Source organism: Haliotis rufescens, unplaced genomic scaffold, assembly GCF_023055435.1.
Source record: "Haliotis rufescens isolate VD_foot unplaced genomic scaffold, xgHalRufe1.0.p SCAF_25, whole genome shotgun sequence".
In the NCBI taxonomy this organism is placed as follows: domain Eukaryota; kingdom Metazoa; phylum Mollusca; class Gastropoda; order Lepetellida; family Haliotidae; genus Haliotis; species Haliotis rufescens.
This window is the reverse complement of record NW_025963946.1, coordinates 1431566-1453881: the sequence shown is the minus strand read 5'-3', so window position 1 is coordinate 1453881 and position 22316 is coordinate 1431566. Positions and strand designations below refer to the sequence as shown.

General features: G+C 41.1%; 1 protein-coding gene across 3 annotated transcripts; it reads left to right on the top strand.

The window, feature by feature from the left end:
• Positions 1 to 7410: 7410 nt before the first annotated feature.
• Positions 7411 to 18586, top strand: LOC124141375 (nematocyst expressed protein 8-like). 3 transcript variants are annotated; one of them, XM_046509378.2, is made up of 6 exons: positions 7413 to 7546; positions 10108 to 10236; positions 12124 to 12240; positions 16401 to 16424; positions 17833 to 17952; positions 18494 to 18586. In XM_046509378.2, exons 1-6 carry the CDS (start codon positions 7429 to 7431, stop codon positions 18508 to 18510), a joined length of 525 nt encoding a protein of 174 aa, XP_046365334.2. In that variant the 5' UTR covers positions 7413 to 7428; the 3' UTR covers positions 18511 to 18586. The 3 variants fall into 3 exon arrangements, with proteins under 3 accessions (XP_046365335.2, XP_048258299.1, XP_046365334.2); XM_046509379.2 differs by lacking the exon at positions 16401 to 16424 and having other exon boundaries at positions 7411 to 7546; XM_048402342.1 differs by lacking the exon at positions 17833 to 17952 and having other exon boundaries at positions 7412 to 7546.
• Positions 18587 to 22316: the final 3730 nt, after the last annotated feature.

Here is a 22316-nt window from a genome sequence, read left to right as displayed (position 1 = left end):
ACAGATTGTCCAAAATTGTAACACTAACAGATTGTCCACGATGGTAACACTAACAGATTGTCCATGATGGTAACACTAACAGACTGTCCACGATGGTAACACTAACAGGTTGGCCACGATGGTAACACAAACAGACTGTCCACGATGGTAACACAAACAGACTGTCCACGATGGTAACACTAACAGGTTGGCCACGATGGTAACACTAACAGGTTGGCCACGATGGTAACACTAACAGACTGTCCACGATGGTAACACAAACAGACTGTCCACGATCATAACACAAACAGATTGTCCACGATGGAAACACTAACAGATTGTCCACGATGGTAACACTAAAAGATTGTCCACGGTGGTGACACTAATAGATTGTCCACGATGGTAACACTATTAATGGTGTGGCAAACTGATTGGTTTGAGAACACATAGTGAAGAGCGGGATGGCAATGCGTCATGAGTATCTATTCAATAGTATTTTTAGTTTGATTGCATAATTGACAATAACTTGTATGTACCCTGCATTCTACTAACCAGACAGCTCAAAACATTACATCATCTGTCGGGGTACATGTAGAAAGAAAGTGCTGCAGACAAAATGACACCGTGTTGTATTTACAATCTGGACAAATGTTCTCATCTAGTAAGTAATCGATGCGCGGAAATTAAACATTTTAGGATTTGGGTCGAAAGGAGGTTTTCGAGTATTAAATGCTAAATAACACCCCCCAATCTCAAACAACATAAAGTATATCTTCATATGTATGCATCCTAAACACTTACACAGGTTGCATGACTTCATGCAGAGCTTCGACATATGTCCTGGGATCAATCGGCAGTAGCCCAGCTTGGCCAGGAGCTCGCATCTATTCCCCACATCCTTGCAATGGATCATCACGGCTGAACAAACAATAGGAATGGAAGCAATCTTAACAAGACGGAGACTGATGTTAGTTGTACCTTATTGTATTGAGGCTATCATCCTACATATAAAAGATTGTGAGTTTGAGTTACATGCATTTACTGCACTATTTATGCATTAAGCTGCCCTTTTTTCCCTTCAAACATGGACAAGTGGTTGCTGAAAAGATAACAACATAACTACAAAGGATGTAGTGTACACCTTTAACAGTTTGCATGTTTAAAGTACGATACGTTGCATGCTAACAGGCTGCATTTGAACCTAATATTGAGGCCTGCAGCATATCAAAGTAAAAAGTTGGTATCTAGGAGAGGGCTGACTCCAACAGCCATCAGTGCAGACATGGTGTCAGTTTAGGGTATAATGTTCCTTTCTTTAGTTGCTGCTGTTAAGTGGTTGGCGGCGAGTTCAAGAGGAGACGATGGAGCATCGAAGATGATCCAAGATCAGAAAGACCTTCCACTTCCGCCACTGAGGAAAGTGTTGATAAAATAAATGATGTTATTATTGATGATCGGTGAACTACCACACGTCAAATAGCCAATACAGGAAGAATCTATCACGAAAGAAGAGAGTACATTCCGAGGAATGAACTGGGCGTTACAAAGGTTTTAGCACGCTGGGTTCCAATCTGAAGCGCTCGTCAGAAGTTACGGCGTTTTCAAGTAGACCCAACTGTTCTGCTGTGCAAGGTTTTTTACACTTCCAGGACAGCCTTCTACGACAGTGGGATCCAGGCAACCCAGCATCGTTGGCAGAAGTGCGTGGGGTTATGTGGAAAAGTAATTAGCGACCAACTCCATCAATACAGTCCATCATAGTCCTGCTCACAACGTTTCAGCCACTCTTCGTACAACCCCAACCCCACCAACACCATCCATACATTTTCAAAACTAATGATTACGTATTGTAAAGTAATCACCACCACATGTTCAGTCTAAAGAACCCAAAATCAAATGATTAGTTTTAGCTAGTAATCTACTGGGCGTACCTGTCCATTTCTTCCCGTCCTGAAGGGCAAGAGCTGCTCCCACGAAGACCACTGCCAGACAGACCAAAGCCCAGGAACGTCCCTGTGCGACCATCTTACGATTTGCAGGTGACGATAAGAAAAAGAACGAGTTCTTACTGTCGATACTTCAATAGGGGGTAATTGTTTATATGAAAATATTAATATCAATATGGAGAGTCCACGATGCAAGAGGGGTGTCGGTGACTAATGGGAAATACCTGTACGTGCATTGGAACAAATACTATTAGCATCTTCAAGGCAAAAGTAAAATCGTTTTGATAGTTGTACAAGTATATACTATGATAAGTTGTAATCAGCCTCAGTTCAGTAAAATCTAAAAAGAACTGCCCTCATTTTTCGAACATTTCGGAAAACTGCAATGGACTAGGCCATAGACAGCATATGATGCATATTTTTCAAACTATGGGTTGTATGGAAACTCGCACGTGAATAATATATTTACTCCTGATCATAATCTCTGTATTAATATTAAGCAACATGCCAAATTCTAATCTATCGTTGCACATGGATTGATATTTGGCAGGCTCTCATATATGTGGTATAATGTGCCCAAGGGTAAGCTGATAAATGTGCCCAGAGCTAAGCTAGTATATATGCCCACGAGTAAGCTGATAAATGTGCCTAAAGCTAAACTAGTAAATGCTTCCAATGGTAAGCTATTAAATGTATCAACGGCTAAGCTATTAAATGTACCCAAGGTTAAGCTAGTAAACGTACCAAAGGTTAGGCTAGCAAATGTGCCCAAGGGTAAGCTGGTAAATGTGCCCAAGGGTAAACTGGTAAATGTGCCCAAGGGTAAACTGGTAAACGTACCAAAGGTTAAGCTAGTAAATGTGCCCAAGTTTAAGCTAGTAAATATGCCCAAGGGTAAGTTAGTAAATGTATCCAAGGTTAAGCTAGTAAATGTGCCCAAGGTTAAGCTTGTAAATATGCCCAAGGGTAAACTGGTGAACGTACCCAAGGTTAAGCTAGTAAATGTGGCCAACGTTAAGCTTGTAAATGTGCCCAAGGGTAAGTTAGTAACTGTGCCCAAGGTTAAGCTAGTAAATGTGCCCAAGGTTAAGCTTGTAAATGTGCCCAAGGGTAAACTGGTAAACGTACCCAAGTTTAAGCTAGTAAATGTGCCCAAGGCTAAGCTTGTAAATGTGCCCAAGGGTAAACTGGTAAATGTGCCCAAGGTTTATCTAGTAAATGTGCCCAAGGGTAACTGGTAAACGTACCAAAGGTTAAGCGAGAAAATGTGCCCAAGGTTAACCTAGTAAATGTGCCCAAGGGCAAACTGGTAAACGTACCAAAGATTAAGCTAGTAAATGTGCCCAAGGTTAAGCTAGTAAATGTGCCCAAGGGTAAGCTAGTAAATGTGCCCAAGGATAAGCTAGTAAATGTGCCCAAGGGGAAGCTAGTAAATGTGCCCAAGGGGAAGCTAGTAAATGTGCCCAAGGATAAGCTAGTAAATGTGCCCAAGGGGAAGCTAGTAAATGTGCCCAAGGGGAAGCTAGTAAATGTGCCCAAGGGTAAGCTTGTAAATGTGCCCAAGGATAAGCTAGTAAATGTGCCCAAGGGGAAGCTAGTAAATGTGCCCAAGGGGAAGCTAGTAAATGTGCCCAAGGATAAGCTAGTAAATGTGCCCAAGGGGAAGCTAGTTAATGTGCCCAAGGGGAAGCTAGTAAATGTGCCCAAGGATAAGCTAGTAAATGTGCCCAAGGGGAAGCTAGTAAATGTGCCCAAGGGGAAGCTAGTAAATGTGCCCAAGGGGAAGCTTGTAAACGAACCCGAAAGACAACCTGCCACAGTTTAGAAGATCCGCCGTAGTTCTGAATGTTACATGAACTCGTTTCATGTTTCGTCCAAGAGATTACACTCGCGGCTTATAATAACAAAGAATACATCTCTTAAATGCCCTCATTGTAGACAAATGGTTTACCATCTGCTAAAATGTTAAATATTCATAATTTGTCACCTATTAACAAAGAGTTAGCACTTTTTTTTACGCCGCAGGGAAGGTGGGATGGCATGTGGTTGCAGCATAAAATCATACTCACTAACCGTTAACCATGCAAAAATGTTATTGGTGGTTCAAGATGTACACTTGCATGCATGCAGTTGGAAGGATGACGCAAATAACGCTTGAAAGTTTGTGTTAGTTTGTGTACCCATGGCTCTTGATATAACCTTGAATGAAGTGAGTGAGTTGGTTTAACGCTGCTTTGAATTCCAGTTATATCACAGCATGTCAGCTTGATGTGGATGTAACCCCGAAACGATACAGCAGTGATACAGACATTTACCACTTTGGTGAAACCCGCCGCCAAAAGTAGATAATGTTTTGTGTCTATCACGGAACCGGACTAAAACAGTCTTTGTCTTTTGAGTTACAAGTGACACTTTCAGATTTTGAATATAAACTTAACCAACATGTGAAGTCCTCAATATGGTTCAAGGGCCTACAACGAATCGTCGCAGTAACCAGACACTGCTACTTAAATATTCGCTCCTATTCCAACATCCCCCGAACATCAAATGAGGAATAATTCCACTAAACCGATTAAGATTAAAATATTTGTGGATATCGACCTATGACGCACACGCCTACCTTGTATTCTTTCTAGTGAATTATTGCCCGTGTCTGAAATTCATTCTCAAAAGTCATTAGCGCAATTTGTTGCTGTAAACTATACAACGTGAAGCATTCTGCCTGACTGTTTGTTATTGAACAATATCACGATATGAGAGAATGTTTCTATTGTCGCTATCAGGGAAGGTCATTGAGCTTATACGAGAACCGTGGGAATATGGCCGCACCGGAGCACGTTGACATGTACTGGTGTTGAAGGATAAACGCGAGTGTCCATACAAATTCATTTTTTTTATCAAATAATTCTTTTTTGGATATCTAATAAATCGATTTTGTGATATCAAGAATTTTATTGTGATATCCTAAAATGATACATTTTTAATATCAATAGATTGAATTTGTGATATCATTAATTCCCCTTTCCACAATAACAGCTCCTTTGACTTTACGTCGATCTTTACGTATATTCACTGCTGCACTGAATTGCGTGAAAATGACGGCAATTTGGAATGTACAGGACATGGTTTCTGTAGCTCAAGCTGCCATTAATTGCGAGAGGAACCATTCAATACAACGTTTACACTCAAGACCCGGATACCTCTTCAGACTAACAACGGTCATGAATTTTTGGCTCAATCCTTTTTTCAGAGCAAGGCATATACTCATCCGGGTATCTATCACCACGGTCCTTTAACAACAAGCATTAAACACTGCCAGTAAGGTTTTCGGTTCGTTTCTTTGTCACACACACACACACACACTCACTCACTCACTCACTCACTCACTCACTCACTCACTCACTCACTCACTCACTCACTCACTCACTCACTCACTCACTCACAATTTAACAATTTTTACCTTTAAATAAAACAAATGATGTTTTCATCAGTAAATTCAGCAGTCCTTCGCCGGTATTTCTAATCCAACTGACCAGTCTATTCCATATTCTATTTACAATAGTTCAATAGTAAAATGCGTTTAACTATTTCAGGTACAATATTGCAAAATGAACGACAGCTGGAATCCGATTGTGTAAAGGAAGTTGTTTGATGTAATGATATAATGAATGTTTTGAACTGGAGCCACTTCATACTTTTACTTTTGTCCACCTATTTGCCAGGTAGAAGTTCTCCAGCACAGAGACGTCAAATGAATGAAAGGGCATAGGATATGTTATTAAATAGTATTTATCTTTTTTACAATATTTAAGTACGGCAAGAGAATATATGGATTTCAACTTATTTATTATGAGGAAAACAACGTTTCGGAGTATATGCTTACTCCTTCATCACCACACACGCACGCACACACTCAAAATTCGACTTTTAGATATCACACAATTATTTACTGATAACATAAATTCGAATTTTAGATATAATATAATGATTTGTTGATATAAATTCGATTTTTAGATATAAAATGATTTATTGATATCACAAATTTGATTTTCAGATATAAAAGGATTAATGATATCAGCAATTTTAACTTTAGATATCATAATATGATTTTTGATATCACAAATTCGAATTTTAGATATCATAAAATGATTTATTGAGATCATAAATTCGATCTTTAGATAACATAAACTGATTTATAGTTATAAATTCGATTTAAGATATCACAAAATGGTTTGTTGATATCACAAATTCGATGTTGGACATCATAAAATGATTTATTGATATAAAAAAAATAGCCATAGAATTTATGGAATTTTTGATAATCTGCTGTGTGTTTGAATATAGAAATTGACATTCATCGTGTCGTGTAACACATATTCTTCCTATAAGATGCTTTGTGAATGTAACACTCTGCAGGATTTACATATTTCCTTTGGAGATGTCTATGGCTGTTTACAGCTTATTATATGGCGTGTAGAGATAATATTTTTTACCTTCAAATCCAAAAATGATGTTTTCATTGGTAATTCTTTGGAGAATCGTGAAATATTCATTATGGCAATTTTATGTAAACAGGTTAGATATGTTTATTTTATCGTTTTGTTTGCAGAACATTGATGTCTAAAGGTTGCATCAGGTGGGGCGTTTACAGGGGCCGACCATTTGAGATTCATGGGTGGCGGCGTGCGATGGTCTGTTTCGGTTTTGGTGTAAGGTGGATTCGGAGGTACAGTGGCATGTGTACATTTCAACGCCGTGTTTTGACATAATACCGGACGATTCTTTTTCGCCTATTAAAACAAGAACGTTTCGTATCGAATGTCTCACGTTATATATGACCACATATTTCTAATATATCTGTCATTATGTTGTTATGATATTAGGTAGTATTTTGGTCGCTCACAGTTTACAAAAAGCTGTCAAATATAATATTTCGTCGCACTGCACTTTATGTATTTACGATAAAACGTGGCTACATTTTAGAGTTTTTTTCGTTAGCAAAACAGGAACTTGGACAACATTTAGCACTTTTTGCTTTTCAAATTAGTCTTTAATTTTACATCATGGGGTCGAAAATTCAATAGTCAGAGGTTGGCGCAGTGCCACCTGACGGCAATTCTCGCACACCGTTCATTTTTCAAAACTCGGCACCAAAGTAGTGAATCAAAAGCTTTTGATCAGTGAACTCGCTAGATCTGAGTTGCATGCAACTTGACGCCGTGTGAATGCCGAGTGAATCTATTTCATACAACAAGTTGTACCAAATAGTTGTACCGTGCCAATGCCCCTTTACACAATACATAATCTATAAGACTATAATGTCACTACGTACAGTAGGTATAGAAGGCAAGACTGACATTATACAGTCACCATAGCTAAAACAGCTCGGACTATACAATGTTTGTCGTTACTCGGACACTGGGTAAGTATTTTGTAGTTATTAACCCCGTGTCAAAACCTACTATAACATGTCAAAAAATAGTTTGTAGGAGTTAGATTGTTGATGGGCCTGTCCCGCCTATACTACTGCTTGTTGACCATGCTCACCGTTACTGGTTTCAACGCGGCTGTCTTCTGTGTGGTTCTGAAAGTGTTGGACAGCCACCAAGTCAGTGGCTCAGGTAATATGATTATTGTTCATTAGAATCAGTACCTTCCGTTTATACGGAGAAACAAAGCTTACTGAAACAAATGTTGACTGACGACCTGACATGTTGGTTGAATGAATGTGGCCCTGTGTTCATTTCATTCTTCAGTAACATGTGAAGGGCCATCTGCAATTCAGTGGAAATATAGGGTAGTGTATGAACAGATTTAGTGCAAAACACAAGCAAGATGTAGGGTAATAGTTGCTCAAACTGTGTGTGATGAGTTGCTCTGAACTGAAGACATATTATGCAGTTGCTTAAGGGTAGTATTCTACAGTATACCATGACGTCATAAACATTAACCTATAAATATCTAATGTCAATATACTGTTACATATGTTCTCAGGGCATAAACTATGAGTGATCTTTCTGTTTGCGTACATATCCACAGTTTCACAAAAGAACCAACATTCGCATCACGCACCCACACCGCACTCACACAAAGCATCCGCATCCTTATCACGAACAAAGACCCGTTTCACGAACCAACACCCGCATCACGAACCAACACCCGCATCACGAACCAACACCCGCATCACGAACCAACACCCGCATCACGAACCAACACCCGCATCACGAACCAACACCCGCATCACGAACCAACACCCGCATCACGAACCAACACCCGCATCACGAACCAACACCCGCATCACGAACCAACACCCGCATCACGAACCAACACCCGCATCATGAACAAACACCCGCATCACGCACCCACACCGCACTCACACAAAGCATCCGCACCCTCATCACGAACAAACACACGCATCACGAACCAACACCCGCATCACGCACCCACACCCGCATCACGAACCAACACCCGCATCACGAACAAACACCCGCATCACGCACCCACACCGCACTCACACAAAGCATCCGCACCCTCATCACGAACAAACACCCGCATCACGAACCAACACACGCATCACGAACCAACACCCGCATCACGCACCCACACCCGCATCACGAACCAACACCCGCATCACGAACAAACACCGCACTCACACAAAGCATCCGCACAAGCAAGATGTAGGGTAATAGTTGCTCAAACTGTGTGTGATGAGTTGCTCTGAACTGAAGACATATTATGCAGTTGCTTAAGGGTAGTATTCAACATTATACCATGACGTCAAAAACATTAACCTATAAATATCTAATGTCAATATACTGTTACATATGTTCTCAGGGCATAAACTATGAGTGATCTTTCTGTTTGCGTACATATCCACAGTTTCACAAAAGAACCAACATTCGCATCACGCACCCACACCCGCATCACGAACCAATACCCGCATCACGAACAAAGACCCGCATCACGAACCAACACCCGCATCACGAACCAACACCCGCATCACGAACAAACACCAGCATCACGAACCAACACCCGCATCATGAACAAAGACCCGCATCACGAACAAACACCAGCATCACGAACAAACACCCGCATCATGAACAAACACCAGCATCACGAACAAAGACCCGCATCACGAACCAACACCCGCATCACGAACCAACACCCGCATCACGAACCAACACCCGCATCACGAACCAACACCCGCATCACGAACAAACACCAGCATCACGAACAAAGACCCGCATCACGAACCAACACCCGCATCACGAACCAACACCCGCATCACGAACCAACACCCGCATCACGAACAAAGACCCGCATCACGAACAAAGACCCGCATCACGAACAAAGACCCGCATCACGAACAAAGACCCGCATCACGAACAAAGACCCGCATCACGAAAAAAGACCCGCATCATGAACAAACACCAGCATCACGAACAAAGACCCGCATCAAGAACAAAGACCCGCATCACGCACCCACACCGCACTCACACAAAGCATCCGCACCCTCATCACGAGCAAACACCCGCATCACGAACCAACACACGCATCACGAACCAACACCCGCATCACGCACCCACACCGCACTCCCAAAAAGCATTCGCACCCTCATCACGAACAAACACCCGCATCACGAACCAACACCCGCATCACAAACCAACACCCGCATCACAAACCAACACCCGCATCAGCATCACGAACTCAAACTCACACCAGCACTTGCACCCGCACTTCTAATTTCACCACCATGGGGATATACGACTAAAGAGAATCGGGTGGTACAGTGCTGGTAGCTGACATCGTGCTCCGATGACGTAGATCGCTGCTCATGCTATCAGTCACTGGTTTCCTTGTCAGGACTCGATTATGTACAGAAAGCCGATAAATCAAATTCTCTCATACTCTCGTGCCACTCCTGATTCATGTCAAACCGATACTTGCCGACGGTATACGATCACTCAGCCATTACTGTTCATAAACAGGAGACATTGTGGACACCCAATACCCTTATTTCTGGATTCGTACGGCAAGCATGTGTGACAGCTCCAGCTCCGGTCTAACCGGTATTTTAGTTATGTCATGGCGTTTCAGTTTTAAGATAAAAATGCCCTAAGTTTTGTTTGAATTAAGTAATTTAAAATACCCTGAACCTTTTATGGTACTTCCTATCTTTCAGCTACTCACGACATCGCGTGTAGCGACAGGCATGCACGCCTTTGTGCCACGCATCTCGACCGAGGCCACTGTGAGCAAGACAGGTGGAACAGTTATTTGAAGAACATCTGCAAAAAGACTTGCAACTTTTGTAAGTATTAGATCGCAGTATGTATGGCATGAGCAAGTCACTGTATGTTTATGCTGAGTTGGCGCAAAGAAACAGTAATCTGAGAAAGACAAACCAATGACATACGCAACTATCCGCGGGGCACGGTGTCCCACAGTCTACAGACTGACCTATCTAGACAGGTTAATGGGTATCTGTTCCACCCCGGGATAACTGCGAATAGTGATATACTTTCTATTATAAATGAAACATGATCTAAGAAAATCTTCTTAAGAAAACATTATTACAAGCCGCCGCGACATGTCTGGAATACTGCTGACTGCCATGTAAAATATGAAACCAGCACCAATCATGTCAATTGTGATGCAGTAAGATACGATGCACTGTGATGCAGTGTGGTATGATGCACTGTGATGCAGTATGGTATGATGCACTGTGATGCAGTGTGGTATGATGCACTGTGATGCAGTGTGGTACGATGCACTGTGATGCAGTATTGTACGGTGCACTGTGATGCAGTATGGTATGATACGCTGTGATGCAGTGTGGTATGATACACTGTGATGCAGTATGGTATGATACCCTGTGATGCAGTATGGTATGATACACTGTGATGCAGTATGGTATGATACACTGTGATGCAGTGTGGTATGATATACTGTGATGTGGTGTGGTATGACACACTGTGAAGGAGTGTGGTATGATACACTGTGATGCAGTATGGTATGATACACTGTGATGCAGTATGGTATGATACACTGTGATGCAGTATGGTATGATGCACTGTGATGCAGTATGATATGATACACTGTGATGCAGTATGGCACGATGCACTGTGATGCAGTATGGTATGATACGCTGTGGGGCGGTGTGGTATGATACACTGTGATGCAGTGTGGTATGATACACTGTGATGCAGTGTGGTATTATACACTGTGATGCAGTGTGGTTGGGTACACTGTGATGCAGTATGGTATGATACACTGTGATGCAGTATGGTATGATACACTGTGATGCGGTGTGGTTGGGTACACTGTGATGCAGTATGGTATGATACACTGTGATGCAGTATGGTATGATACACTGTGATGCAGTATGGTATTATGCACTGTGATGCAGTATGATATGATGCACTGTGATGCAGTATGGCACGATGCACTGTGATGCAGTATGGTATGATACGCTGTGGGGCGGTGTGGTATGATACACTGTGATGCAGTGTGGTATGATACACTGTGATGCAGTATGGTATGATACACTGTGATGCAGTGTGGTATGATACACTGTGATGCAGTATGGTATGATACACTGTGATGCAGTATGGTATGATACACTGTGATGCAGTGTGGTATGATACACTGTGATGCAGTATGGTATGATGCACTGTGATGCAGTATGGTATGATACACTGTGATGCAGTATGGTATGACACACTGTGATGCAGTGTGGTATGATACACTGTGATGCAGTATGGTATGATACACTGTGATGCAGTGTGGTATGATACACTGTGATGCAGTATGGTATGATACACTGTGATGCAGTATGGTATGATACACTGTGATGCAGTATGGTATGATACACTGTGATGCAGTATGGTATGACACACTGTGATGCAGTGTGGTATGATACACTGTGATGCAGTATGGTATGATGCACTGTGATGCAGTATGGTATGATACACTGTGATGCAGTATGGTATGATGCACTGTGATGCAGTATGGTATGATACACTGTGATGCAGTGTGGTATGATACACTGTGATGCAGTATGGTATGATACACTGTGATGCAGTATGGTATGATACACTGTGATGCAGTGTGGTATGATACACTGTGATGCAGTATGGTATGATACACTGTGATGCAGTATGGTATGATGCACTGCTGGATTACATTGATTGTCCAGGTGGCAATGAGGACTGTGTCGACGTTAACAGAGCCCTGTGCGAGGAGAAACAGGAACGTGGCGAGTGTGACCCCTCGCCCTACACCCTCACCATGTGCAAGAAAACATGCGGACTCTGTAAGTTAACATATTCATGTCATCCTCTTTCCAAATAACGTGTATATCATTTTGTTTCACATGGACGTGTATACGATTGTGTTCTATAGTTAAGTCTATTTATTGCGACGGCGTTCATACAATGTTTGGCCCTCACTCTGTGAAGGCCCATACTCCAATGAACTCACACGAAGTGAAAGTCAATTCTCATAATTTTTTATCACAATTTTTCTACCTCAAAGGACGTCGGCCTTACACAAGTTTATTTAGTACGGGTGACTTATTTCATGTTTACACTGACAGCCATACAATAACCAGCTGTATCGCGGAATAAAATAGTTCCTCAAATAGAGAGGTGAAATGTGCGAATGTATGCACAACTTGCTCTTCAGAAACATCTGACACAACAAACGTATTAAAATAATAATATCATTAGATGAGAAAGGTATGTTAAGCACTACCTCGGTAAGTCAGCCGCAATGACAGCGCGTCGTAATACATTTACATCAAGTGCAAGACGTCAGAATGGCCGACACAATAAACGTGACGGGAGAGATTGCGGAAATTGTTAGTGAATCGCACGTTGCCCCACCTGTACGTTTTTATCAGTTTGTTCCACATGTACGTGTTTATCAGTTTGTTACACATATACGTGTTTATCAGTTTGTTCCACCTGAGCGTGTTTATCAGTTTGTTCCACCTGTGCGTGTTTATCAGTTTGTTCTATATTTACGAGTTTATCAGTTTGTTACACATTTACGTGTTTATCAGTTTGTTCCACCTGTGCGTGTTTATCAATTTGTTCCACCTGTGCGTGTTTATCAGTTTGTTCTACCTGTACGTGTTTATCAGTTTGTTTTACCTGTACGTGTTTATGGGTTTGTTCCACTTGTGCGTGTTTATCAGTTTGTTCCACCTGTGCGTGTTTATCAGTTTGTTCCACATGTACGTGTTTATCAGTTTGTTCCACCTGTGCGTGTTTATCAGTTTGTTCCATATTTACGAGTTTATCAGTTTGTTACACATTTACGTGTTTATCAGTTTGTTCCACCTGTGCGTGTTTATCAGTTTGTTCTACATGTACGTGTTTATCAGTTTGTTTTACCTGTACGAATTTATGGGTTTGTTCCACTTGTGCGTGTTTATCAGTTTGTTCCACCTGTGCGTGTTTATCAGTTTGTTCCACATGTATGTGTTTATCGGTTTGTTCCACATGTGCGTGTTTATCAGTTTGTTCCACCTGTACGTGTTTATTAGTTTGTTCTACCTGTACGTGTTTATCAGTTTGTTCCACATGTACGTGTTTATCAGTTTGTTCCACCTGTGCGTGTTTATCAGTTTTTTTCCATATTTACGAGTTTATCAGTTTGTTACACATTTACGTGTTTATCAGTTTGTTCCAACTGTGCGTGTTTATCAGTTTGTTCCACCTGTGCGTGTTTATCAGTTTGTTCTACATGTACGTGTTTATCAGTTTGTTCTACCTGTACGTGTTTATGAGTTTGTTCCACCTGTGCGTGTTTATCAGTTTGTTCCACCTGTGCGTGTTTATCAGTTTGTTCCACATGTACGTGTTTATCAGTTTGTTACACATTTACGAGTTTATCAGTTTGTTCCACTTGTACGTGTTTATCAGTTTGTTCCACATGTACGTGTTTATCAGTTTGTTCCACCTGTACGTGTTTATCAGTTTGTTCCACCTGTGCGTGTTTATCAGTTTGTTCCACATTAAAGAGTTTATCAGTGTGTTCCACCTGTACGTGTTTATCAGTTTGTTCCACATGTACGTGTTTATCAGTTGGTTCCACCTGTACGTGTTTATCAGTTTGTTCCACATGTACGTGTTTATCAGTTTGTTCCACCTGTACGTGTTTATCAGTTTGTTCCACCTGTGCGTGTTTATCAGTTTGTTCCACTTGTACGTGTTTATCAGTTTGTTACACATTTACGTGTTTATCAGTTTGTTACACATTTACGTGTTTATCATAGTGTTCCACATGTACGTGTTTATCAGTTTGTTCCACTTGTACCTGTTTATCAGTTTGTTCCACTTGTACGTGTTTATCAGTTTGTTCCACTTGTACGTGTTTATCAGTTTGTTCCACTTGTACGTGTTTATCATAGTGTTCCATCTGTACGTGTTTATCAGTGTGTTCCACATGTACGTGTTTATCAGTTTGTTCCACTTGTACGTGTTTATCAGTTTGTTCCACTTGTACGTGTTTATCAGTTTGTTCCACTTGTACGTGTTTATCAGTTTGTTCCACTTGTACGTGTTTATCATAGTGTTCCATCTGTACGTGTTTATCGGTTTGTTCCACATGTACGTGTTTATCATAGTGTTCCACCTGTGCGTGTTTATCAGTGTGTTCCACTTGTACGTGTTTATCATAGTGTTCCATCTGTACGTGTTTATCAGTGTGTTCCACATGTACGTGTTTATCATAGTGTTCCATCTGTACGTGTTTATCAGTGTGTTCCACTTGTACGTGTTTATCATAGTGTTCCATCTGTACGTGTTTATCAGTGTGTTCCACATGTACGTGTTTATCATAGTGTTCCACATGTACGTGTTTATCAGTGTGTTCCACATGTACGTGTTTATCATAGTGTTCCACATGTACGTGTTTATCATAGTGTTCCACATGTACGTGTTTATCAGTGTGTTCCACATGTACGTGTTTATCATAGTGTTCCACATGTACGTGTTTATCATAGTGTTCCATCTGTACGTGTTTATCATAGTGTTCCACATGTACGTGTTTATCATAGTGTTCCACATGTACGTGTTTATCATAGTGTTCCATCTGTACGTGTTTATCATAGTGTTCCATCTGTACGTGTTTATCAGTGTGTTCCACATGTACGTGTTTATCATAGTGTTCCACATGTACGTGTTTATCAGTGTGTTCCACATGTACGTGTTTATCATAGTGTTCCACATGTACGTGTTTATCAGTGTGTTCCACTTGTACGTGTTTATCATAGTGTTCCATCTGTACGTGTTTATCAGTGTGTTCCACATGTACGTGTTTATCATAGTGTTCCACATGTACGTGTTTATCAGTGTGTTCCACATGTACGTGTTTATCATAGTGTTCCACATGTACGTGTTTATCATAGTGTTCCACATGTACGTGTTTATCATAGTGTTCCATCTGTACGTGTTTATCAGTGTGTTCCACATGTACGTGTTTATCATAGTGTTCCACATGTACGTGTTTATCAGTGTGTTCCATCTGTACGTGTTTATCATAGTGTTCCATCTGTACGTGTTTATCAGTGTGTTCCACATGTACGTGTTTATCATAGTGTTCCACATGTACGTGTTTATCAGTGTGTTCCACATGTACGTGTTTATCATAGTGTTCCATCTGTACGTGTTTATCAGTGTGTTCCACTTGTACGTGTTTATCATAGTGTTCCATCTGTACGTGTTTATCAGTGTGTTCCACATGTACGTGTTTATCATAGTGTTCCACATGTACGTGTTTATCAGTGTGTTCCACATGTACGTGTTTATCATAGTGTTCCATCTGTACGTGTTTATCATAGTGTTCCACATGTACGTGTTTATCATAGTGTTCCACATGTACGTGTTTATCATAGTGTTCCACATGTACGTGTTTATCATAGTGTTCCACATGTACGTGTTTATCATAGTGTTCCATCTGTACGTGTTTATCAGTGTGTTCCACATGTACGTGTTTATCATAGTGTTCCACATGTACGTGTTTATCAGTGTGTTCCATCTGTACGTGTTTATCATAGTGTTCCATCTGTACGTGTTTATCATAGTGTTCCACATGTACGTGTTTATCATAGTGTTCCACATGTACGTGTTTATCAGTGTGTTCCACATGTACGTGTTTATCATAGTGTTCCATCTGTACGTGTTTATCATAGTGTTCCACATGTACGTGTTTATCATAGTGTTCCACATGTACGTGTTTATCATAGTGTTCCACATGTACGTGTTTATCAGTGTGTTCCACATGTACGTGTTTATCATAGTGTTCCATCTGTACGTGTTTATCATAGTGTTCCACATGTACGTGTTTATCAGTGTGTTCCACATGTACGTGTTTATCAGTATGTCACGTTGGTCCACATTTTCGTGTATGTCAGTGTGTTCCTTTTCCAAATACTCCGACGTTATCTTTCCCTCTCGTCTGTTCCAGGTACTGACAAGAAGGGACGGAAAGGTAGTTGCATATATATGTTTCCTCACTGAATAGCCTCGGGCCAATTAGCAGTCCATGTAAGCAATGGCATTTAGCACCTGCTTAGTCTTCTGGTGTATTTGAATCTTATAGTTAATTACGTTAATCACGCTGAGACATTGCATTAGGTATCAAACTTGAAAATAACAATGTCTCGACCCAGCATGCGGACAAGATCGTGCAACGTTCTCTCTCATTAATTAGGCATGTGAGCATTTGGTGCATTTTCGATGAATGTCGCCTAATGTGGCAGTCTTACATGTTTCTGTGATTAATAGCTTGGGCTTCGTCGGGACTGAAGTGAACGTTTATTCACACTCAGGCCGCTATCACCGGCGTCAGAAGTACAACATTATTTCAACAACATGATACATATAAATATAAATATGGAATAGCTACAAAAACATATTTGCCGAGCTTGCATGCATATTTATACAGATTCACTGGGTTATCAATATATGCCCAATTCAATAAGCGGGAGAGTTACTTGATAGGTTTAAACAATGACATGATGATTTTACAGAATTTGGACAATTTTCTTAATGTTCCTTATCGTGAATTATTGAAAAGAAAATTCCTTTTATGCATGTTGGGTTTGGTGTAGTAGCATCTGTGTAAAAAAAAAAATATTTTTTTTTCCACAGATGAACAAATAAACAAATAATGGAATTCATCACCTATGTCAGATAATTTACAAAGTGGGCATTTCCTTTCGGATAAAGATATTTTTCTCCCTCTCCCAGTTTCAATAGGTAGATTATAGTTTCAGGCCCTAAACTGAAGTAAGACTCGCCAAACGTTTTCCTGCAGTACGTTTTAAAAATATTTGAAATTTAGGCAATCATGGTTTATGATCCTACACACTGTGCCTTTTGAAGACTAAACTCTTGCACTTTCCAACACTGTAGGCTAATGTCATTAATTTTTTCATGGACTAAATGTTTTAGATAAGTAGGAGTTTTTAAAACTTTGTTAAAACCAGATGTAGCTAAGTCCAAGTTCGTCAAAAGTTCGTTTGCAATATATTGAATATATTTATGTTTACACTTTCAAAATGGGTCATCGTTGAATAACAACTTGTAAACAAGAAGGATAATTTAGATGATTTCCCGGAAAGTAATTTTGCCCACTTCCGACGGTTTTTTCAAACTGCTGTAAAAAGTTTACTAAAACAGCTCAGCAGGGTGCATATCTGTAATTTTCGCTTTCGTGAATTTGTAAACTATTTCTTGAGAACAATGCGAAGTGTTCTAATTTCAACGACTACGTACAACGATGTAGGAATTTGCTAAAATAGCACAATGTGTGTATTATTTTTTTGATCGAAACCGATCAGGTTTGGCCACTGTCCTTTACAACACCCCTGAACTATTGCCTTGGTGTCGTGCAGGTGCGCCTAACAAACCCTCCTGTAAGGACACGATCTCGAACTGCAAGAAGATCGCTCAGATGGGATTCTGTGACAAGCTGGGCACAATGAAACATCAATGCAAACAATCTTGCAACATGTGTACGTCATCAATAACCAATTCATATTGAAGTGGGAAAATAGAGCTTAGTTTGTTAAAAAGTCACAACAAGGAGAAGCCTAAAACAGACTGAGAATTACCTAGTCATGTTCATGAATACCTATGTGATAAACTACGCGTGTACAACTGGACAAGACAATTATGATTGTGTGAATGAGTGGGTTTTGTTTGGAGACCAGATATTGTTTTAGCTTCAGCGGCAAAAGCAGATGTCTTTAAAATTAAAACTATGGGTCTATTTTTTTATATTTTGTGGCAGACAATTTCTTTTCTTTCAACAGTCTGAAGCATAATTATTATTCTCACAATTTTTGGTGGACAATGTAATGATTCGATAAAATCAAAGGACTACTCCTACAACATCCCCACTCCCCATACACAGAATACCATTTGGGAAGTCCCTAAAATGCGCCGTATGCTTTTTATCTTGGAAGTGTATAGAATTCTTCCGAATAAGACGTGTTTTGCACATTTGACATATGATAGAAGGATGATGACTGATGATAAATATTTCTGCCATAGGTGATGCCAGGGACTGAGTGAACATTGCCCACGTGAGCTACTTCATCAACAGCCCTTGTATAGGCGTCGGAAATAAAGACCTGTTGATTCAGATATCTTGGTATTTACTTTCGTCTCACAACACACACGCCTTAGTTTAGGCATTTCAAGGTTAGAATTGACCTCTAGCAATCTATGATTGTGGTAATAGGCGACTAAATGGTAAATCGAGGTCGCCTGCGCGTGTTTCACCAAACGGCAGGCATGTGAAGAGTGGCAAGAAATACACGCTAAACATAAAACAGATTCCGTGTCCAATTATAACCAAATACTATAGAATGCCTAACACATAAGCTATACTGGGAACAAAATGGGTTTAGAGAGGCACCATGGAGAGTCTGGTTGGTTGTTTCGTTGTTTAACGCCGCACTCAGCAATATTCTAGCTATATGTCGGGAATAATCATGTCTGGACCAGACAATCCAATGGTTGATATCACGAGCATCGACCCTGGGAACTGGGATTGATGACATGCATAAACCAAGTCAGCGAGCCTGACCACCCGATCCCATTAGTCGCCTCTTACGACAAGCATAGTCACCTTTACGACAAGCAAGGTTTGCTGAAGACCTATTCTACCCCGGATCTTCACGGGTGCCATGACGTGTCTCTGTATTAAAACTGTTTTTTGTTATATTGTTGCTGCACTCATCAATATATCAGATGAACAATCGTCGCCAGCCTAGTTTGACCACACAATCAGTACCTGACATAGGCAGCATTCCACGCCGTCGGGGCAGGATGGCACAAACGAACCACGTCATCGAACCGGATGATTCGTTCCATTTACTCCCCTCGAAAGACAACAGGTTTTTGGGCACCTATACGAACCCGAGGTCGCAGCGGGCAGTATTCAGATTTAGGAATTCAGAATTAAAAAGATGTATGGAGCAAGTGTAGAGGCCATAAAATGTCCGAGTCCCGCGATTGGATTCGAACCACGGACCTTCTGATCTGAGGTCGAACGCCTTGTCCACATGACCAAAAAGGTTAACCCCATCAGCAAGCTGATAAGGTAAGAATGTCATCTGTGGGATGACTCCACGCCCTGCTACACAAGGAACAGTGTTACGTGTTGATTCCAACGTTATAAAGCGAAGGGTAACACGGAAATCGGAACGTACACAACTAAATTGTAAAATCAGTAAAAAGCACATACACTATCAATGGATAATTAAGAAATTATATTGAAACACAAAAAAATAGTTTCACAATGGAAAATGGCACCACAATGGGTAAATAAGTGGCAGCAGAAATAAGTAACAAGCTCTGTAATAAGTGTCAGTGCACCACGACTGTCCAGCACTCAGTGCTTCGGTCTTGAATCCAGGAAACAGTATTGGAATCAGGCAGGAAAGTCGACGCTTTCAGATGGGTATCATGTCCATACTGAACAAGTAGCACAGATAAAGTCGCAAGCCAAGTCGTAGTCTGTCTTACAGACCCTGATACAAATATATCAACTACAGCCCATGCAAGTCTATAATGTTTGGCAAGTCTAGATTACTGCAGTATCTGAAAATGAAGAGAATCACTGGGCTCCCTTTTAATTATATTTTTATTAAGATAACTGAACAATTGTTTTTTTCTGTACGATATGTTCATTTCAGAGACTATATGTTAGTCTGGCCAAGTCGTCTCTCTCTCTTATAGAGGTACAGCTAACCTCCTGGAAACTGCTAGAATGAGTCCCGGAAATTAATCAACTGTAAACAAGCTCCTCACAGCGGAGCGCTAGCTGTCTACACTGGGATAAACGCACGTGACACGCGATCGGGTTTGGACTGTCAACAACGAAGGGCTCTCTCTCTCTCTCTCTCTCTCTCTCTCTCTCTCTCTCTCTCGCTCCTGCTAGTTTCTAGGGCTTCGGTCCTGCCCCACACAGAAGCACATGTTCCACATGTGGTGTCTCCTTAGGCAAGTGACTTTGTTCGTAATGTGCCTCTGTTCACCCAGCAGTTTTATTTAGGATGAGATGGTAATGTGGCTGTTGTATACTCCCCAGGGAGGTGAGAATGAAAATCGAGTGCTCACTGATCCGTGGACCGGGATAATAATATTGCAGCGCTTTGAGCATGCACTTAGTGAATGCAATCTGGCGTATTATAAATGCATTTATTATTATTCAAAGTAAAACAAAAGTATTTCTGTGCAGCAATATGACTGAGACGCGTCTGGTATTGAATTTCGATTCATTACAGTATATGTATACTTTTTTTTGTAGTTTTCTGTTGAAAGATTGGCTCTGCATTCTTATGCAAACCATGTATGTTTATCTCATGCCCATTCCTTGGGGCACGTGTGACCAAATCGTCTAAGGCGCCGCAATTCGTTGTGCAGAGTTGCGTCCCTTGGGCTCGCCAGAAACCTAAGATTGTAGGTTCGCATCCAGGTTCGCCCCGATTATGTTTCTAGGTTTGTCAGCACCATACCCGTGCTCGTGGGTTTCACCGAAGTGGTAAACGTCTGAGACCTGCATCACTTCGGGCTTTCCTCCAACATTAAGCTGGCACGCCGTGATATAACTGGAACACTGTTAAAAGTGACGTTAAACCCAACTCACTCACTCACTCACTCACTCACCCATTGCTATAATAATTTAACGTCCACGTTTTGTAGATCAGTGTGGTTGTTGGCGAGGACGTCGATAGAATCAGTCATCATTAGCAATGAGTTCTATACACTGTAAACAATGCAAACACAAAAAGAAATATGACCGTGTTGTTGTGTTTATTCGCCAGCTTTTTAGTCAGTTTCGTAGTCTGAACAAGTTCTGATGAAGAAATATGTATTGCATAAACAATACTAACATTTGATCCAGTGACTAACAAAGACAATACCTGTTGGCCAAGTCGCCTAAGGTGCCGAGCAGAGTGATGTTCCCGGATCCGTTGATCCTGAGTTCGAATCCCAGATTCATCCTGATTATCATCCTTGTTCTCGGCCAGGGGCCATACCAACATGGTTAATACGTAACCTATCGGGTCCCCACACAGCTGAACTGATATCAAAGCGGCGTAAAGCTCACTCGCCTTCTCTGAAAGAGGAGAGCAATCATGGGTACAGGTACCCCGTATTGATGAGCGTCACCTTCGTCATCTCACCAAATCACGGCAAGATTGTGTCAATATGCCTAAAATGACCAACGGTAAAACAGCATTACAATTCTTCTCTCAAAAACTCGATGATGCCCACATTCCCCTTCTATCTGACTCTGTACGACCGTAACGTAGAAGACAACCAACAAGGTGGAGCCACGTGACATTCACCCCTGCCTTCTCAGCCGTTTGGCAAAGATTGTGCTGTCGTCTCTATAATAATCCCATCCTGCTGACCGAATCAACGTCATAGGTATCCTTCAGACTGACAACCAAAAGTGGCGACACCCGCAAATCAGCTACCTTTTCAGATACCAATTTGGCATCTTCAAAATTGGCTGAGTGAGCTGTTTGATCAACAGGGATAATCCCTCTTGGATACTCTTGGGAGGCAGGAGTATGTAGTCTGGAGTTTGGCGACCCCGAATCTGAAGTTCAAGGGTCAGGAATTTTCAACTTGTAATTATATCTGCCCGGTTTTCTGAGAACCCATACCACTTACCCAAGAAGGAAGCCCAGAACTGAAGGCCCATTTGAGATCGATCAAATTCTTGCTTCTTCTGCCGAATTGCAAAAACATATCACAGTTTTGAAGTGGAGGGTACACCAAGACTTGAGCTTTTAGTGGAGGATGGGTGTTCTCATCTCGTAGGTGTATAGCCAACGAAGATGTTTTCTACCCTCCA

Excerpts from the sequence above, each read along its gene's own strand:
- LOC124141375 (XM_046509378.2), top strand. The coding sequence starts at position 7,429 with ATGGGCCTGTCCCGCCTATACTACTGCTTGTTGACCATGCTCACCGTT. Across the intron at positions 10,237-12,123 it reads CAAAAAGACTTGCAACTTTT|GTGGCAATGAGGACTGTGTC; the intron begins GTAAGTATTAGA and ends TTGATTGTCCAG. Across the intron at positions 16,425-17,832 it reads TGACAAGAAGGGACGGAAAG|GTGCGCCTAACAAACCCTCC; the intron begins GTAGTTGCATAT and ends GGTGTCGTGCAG.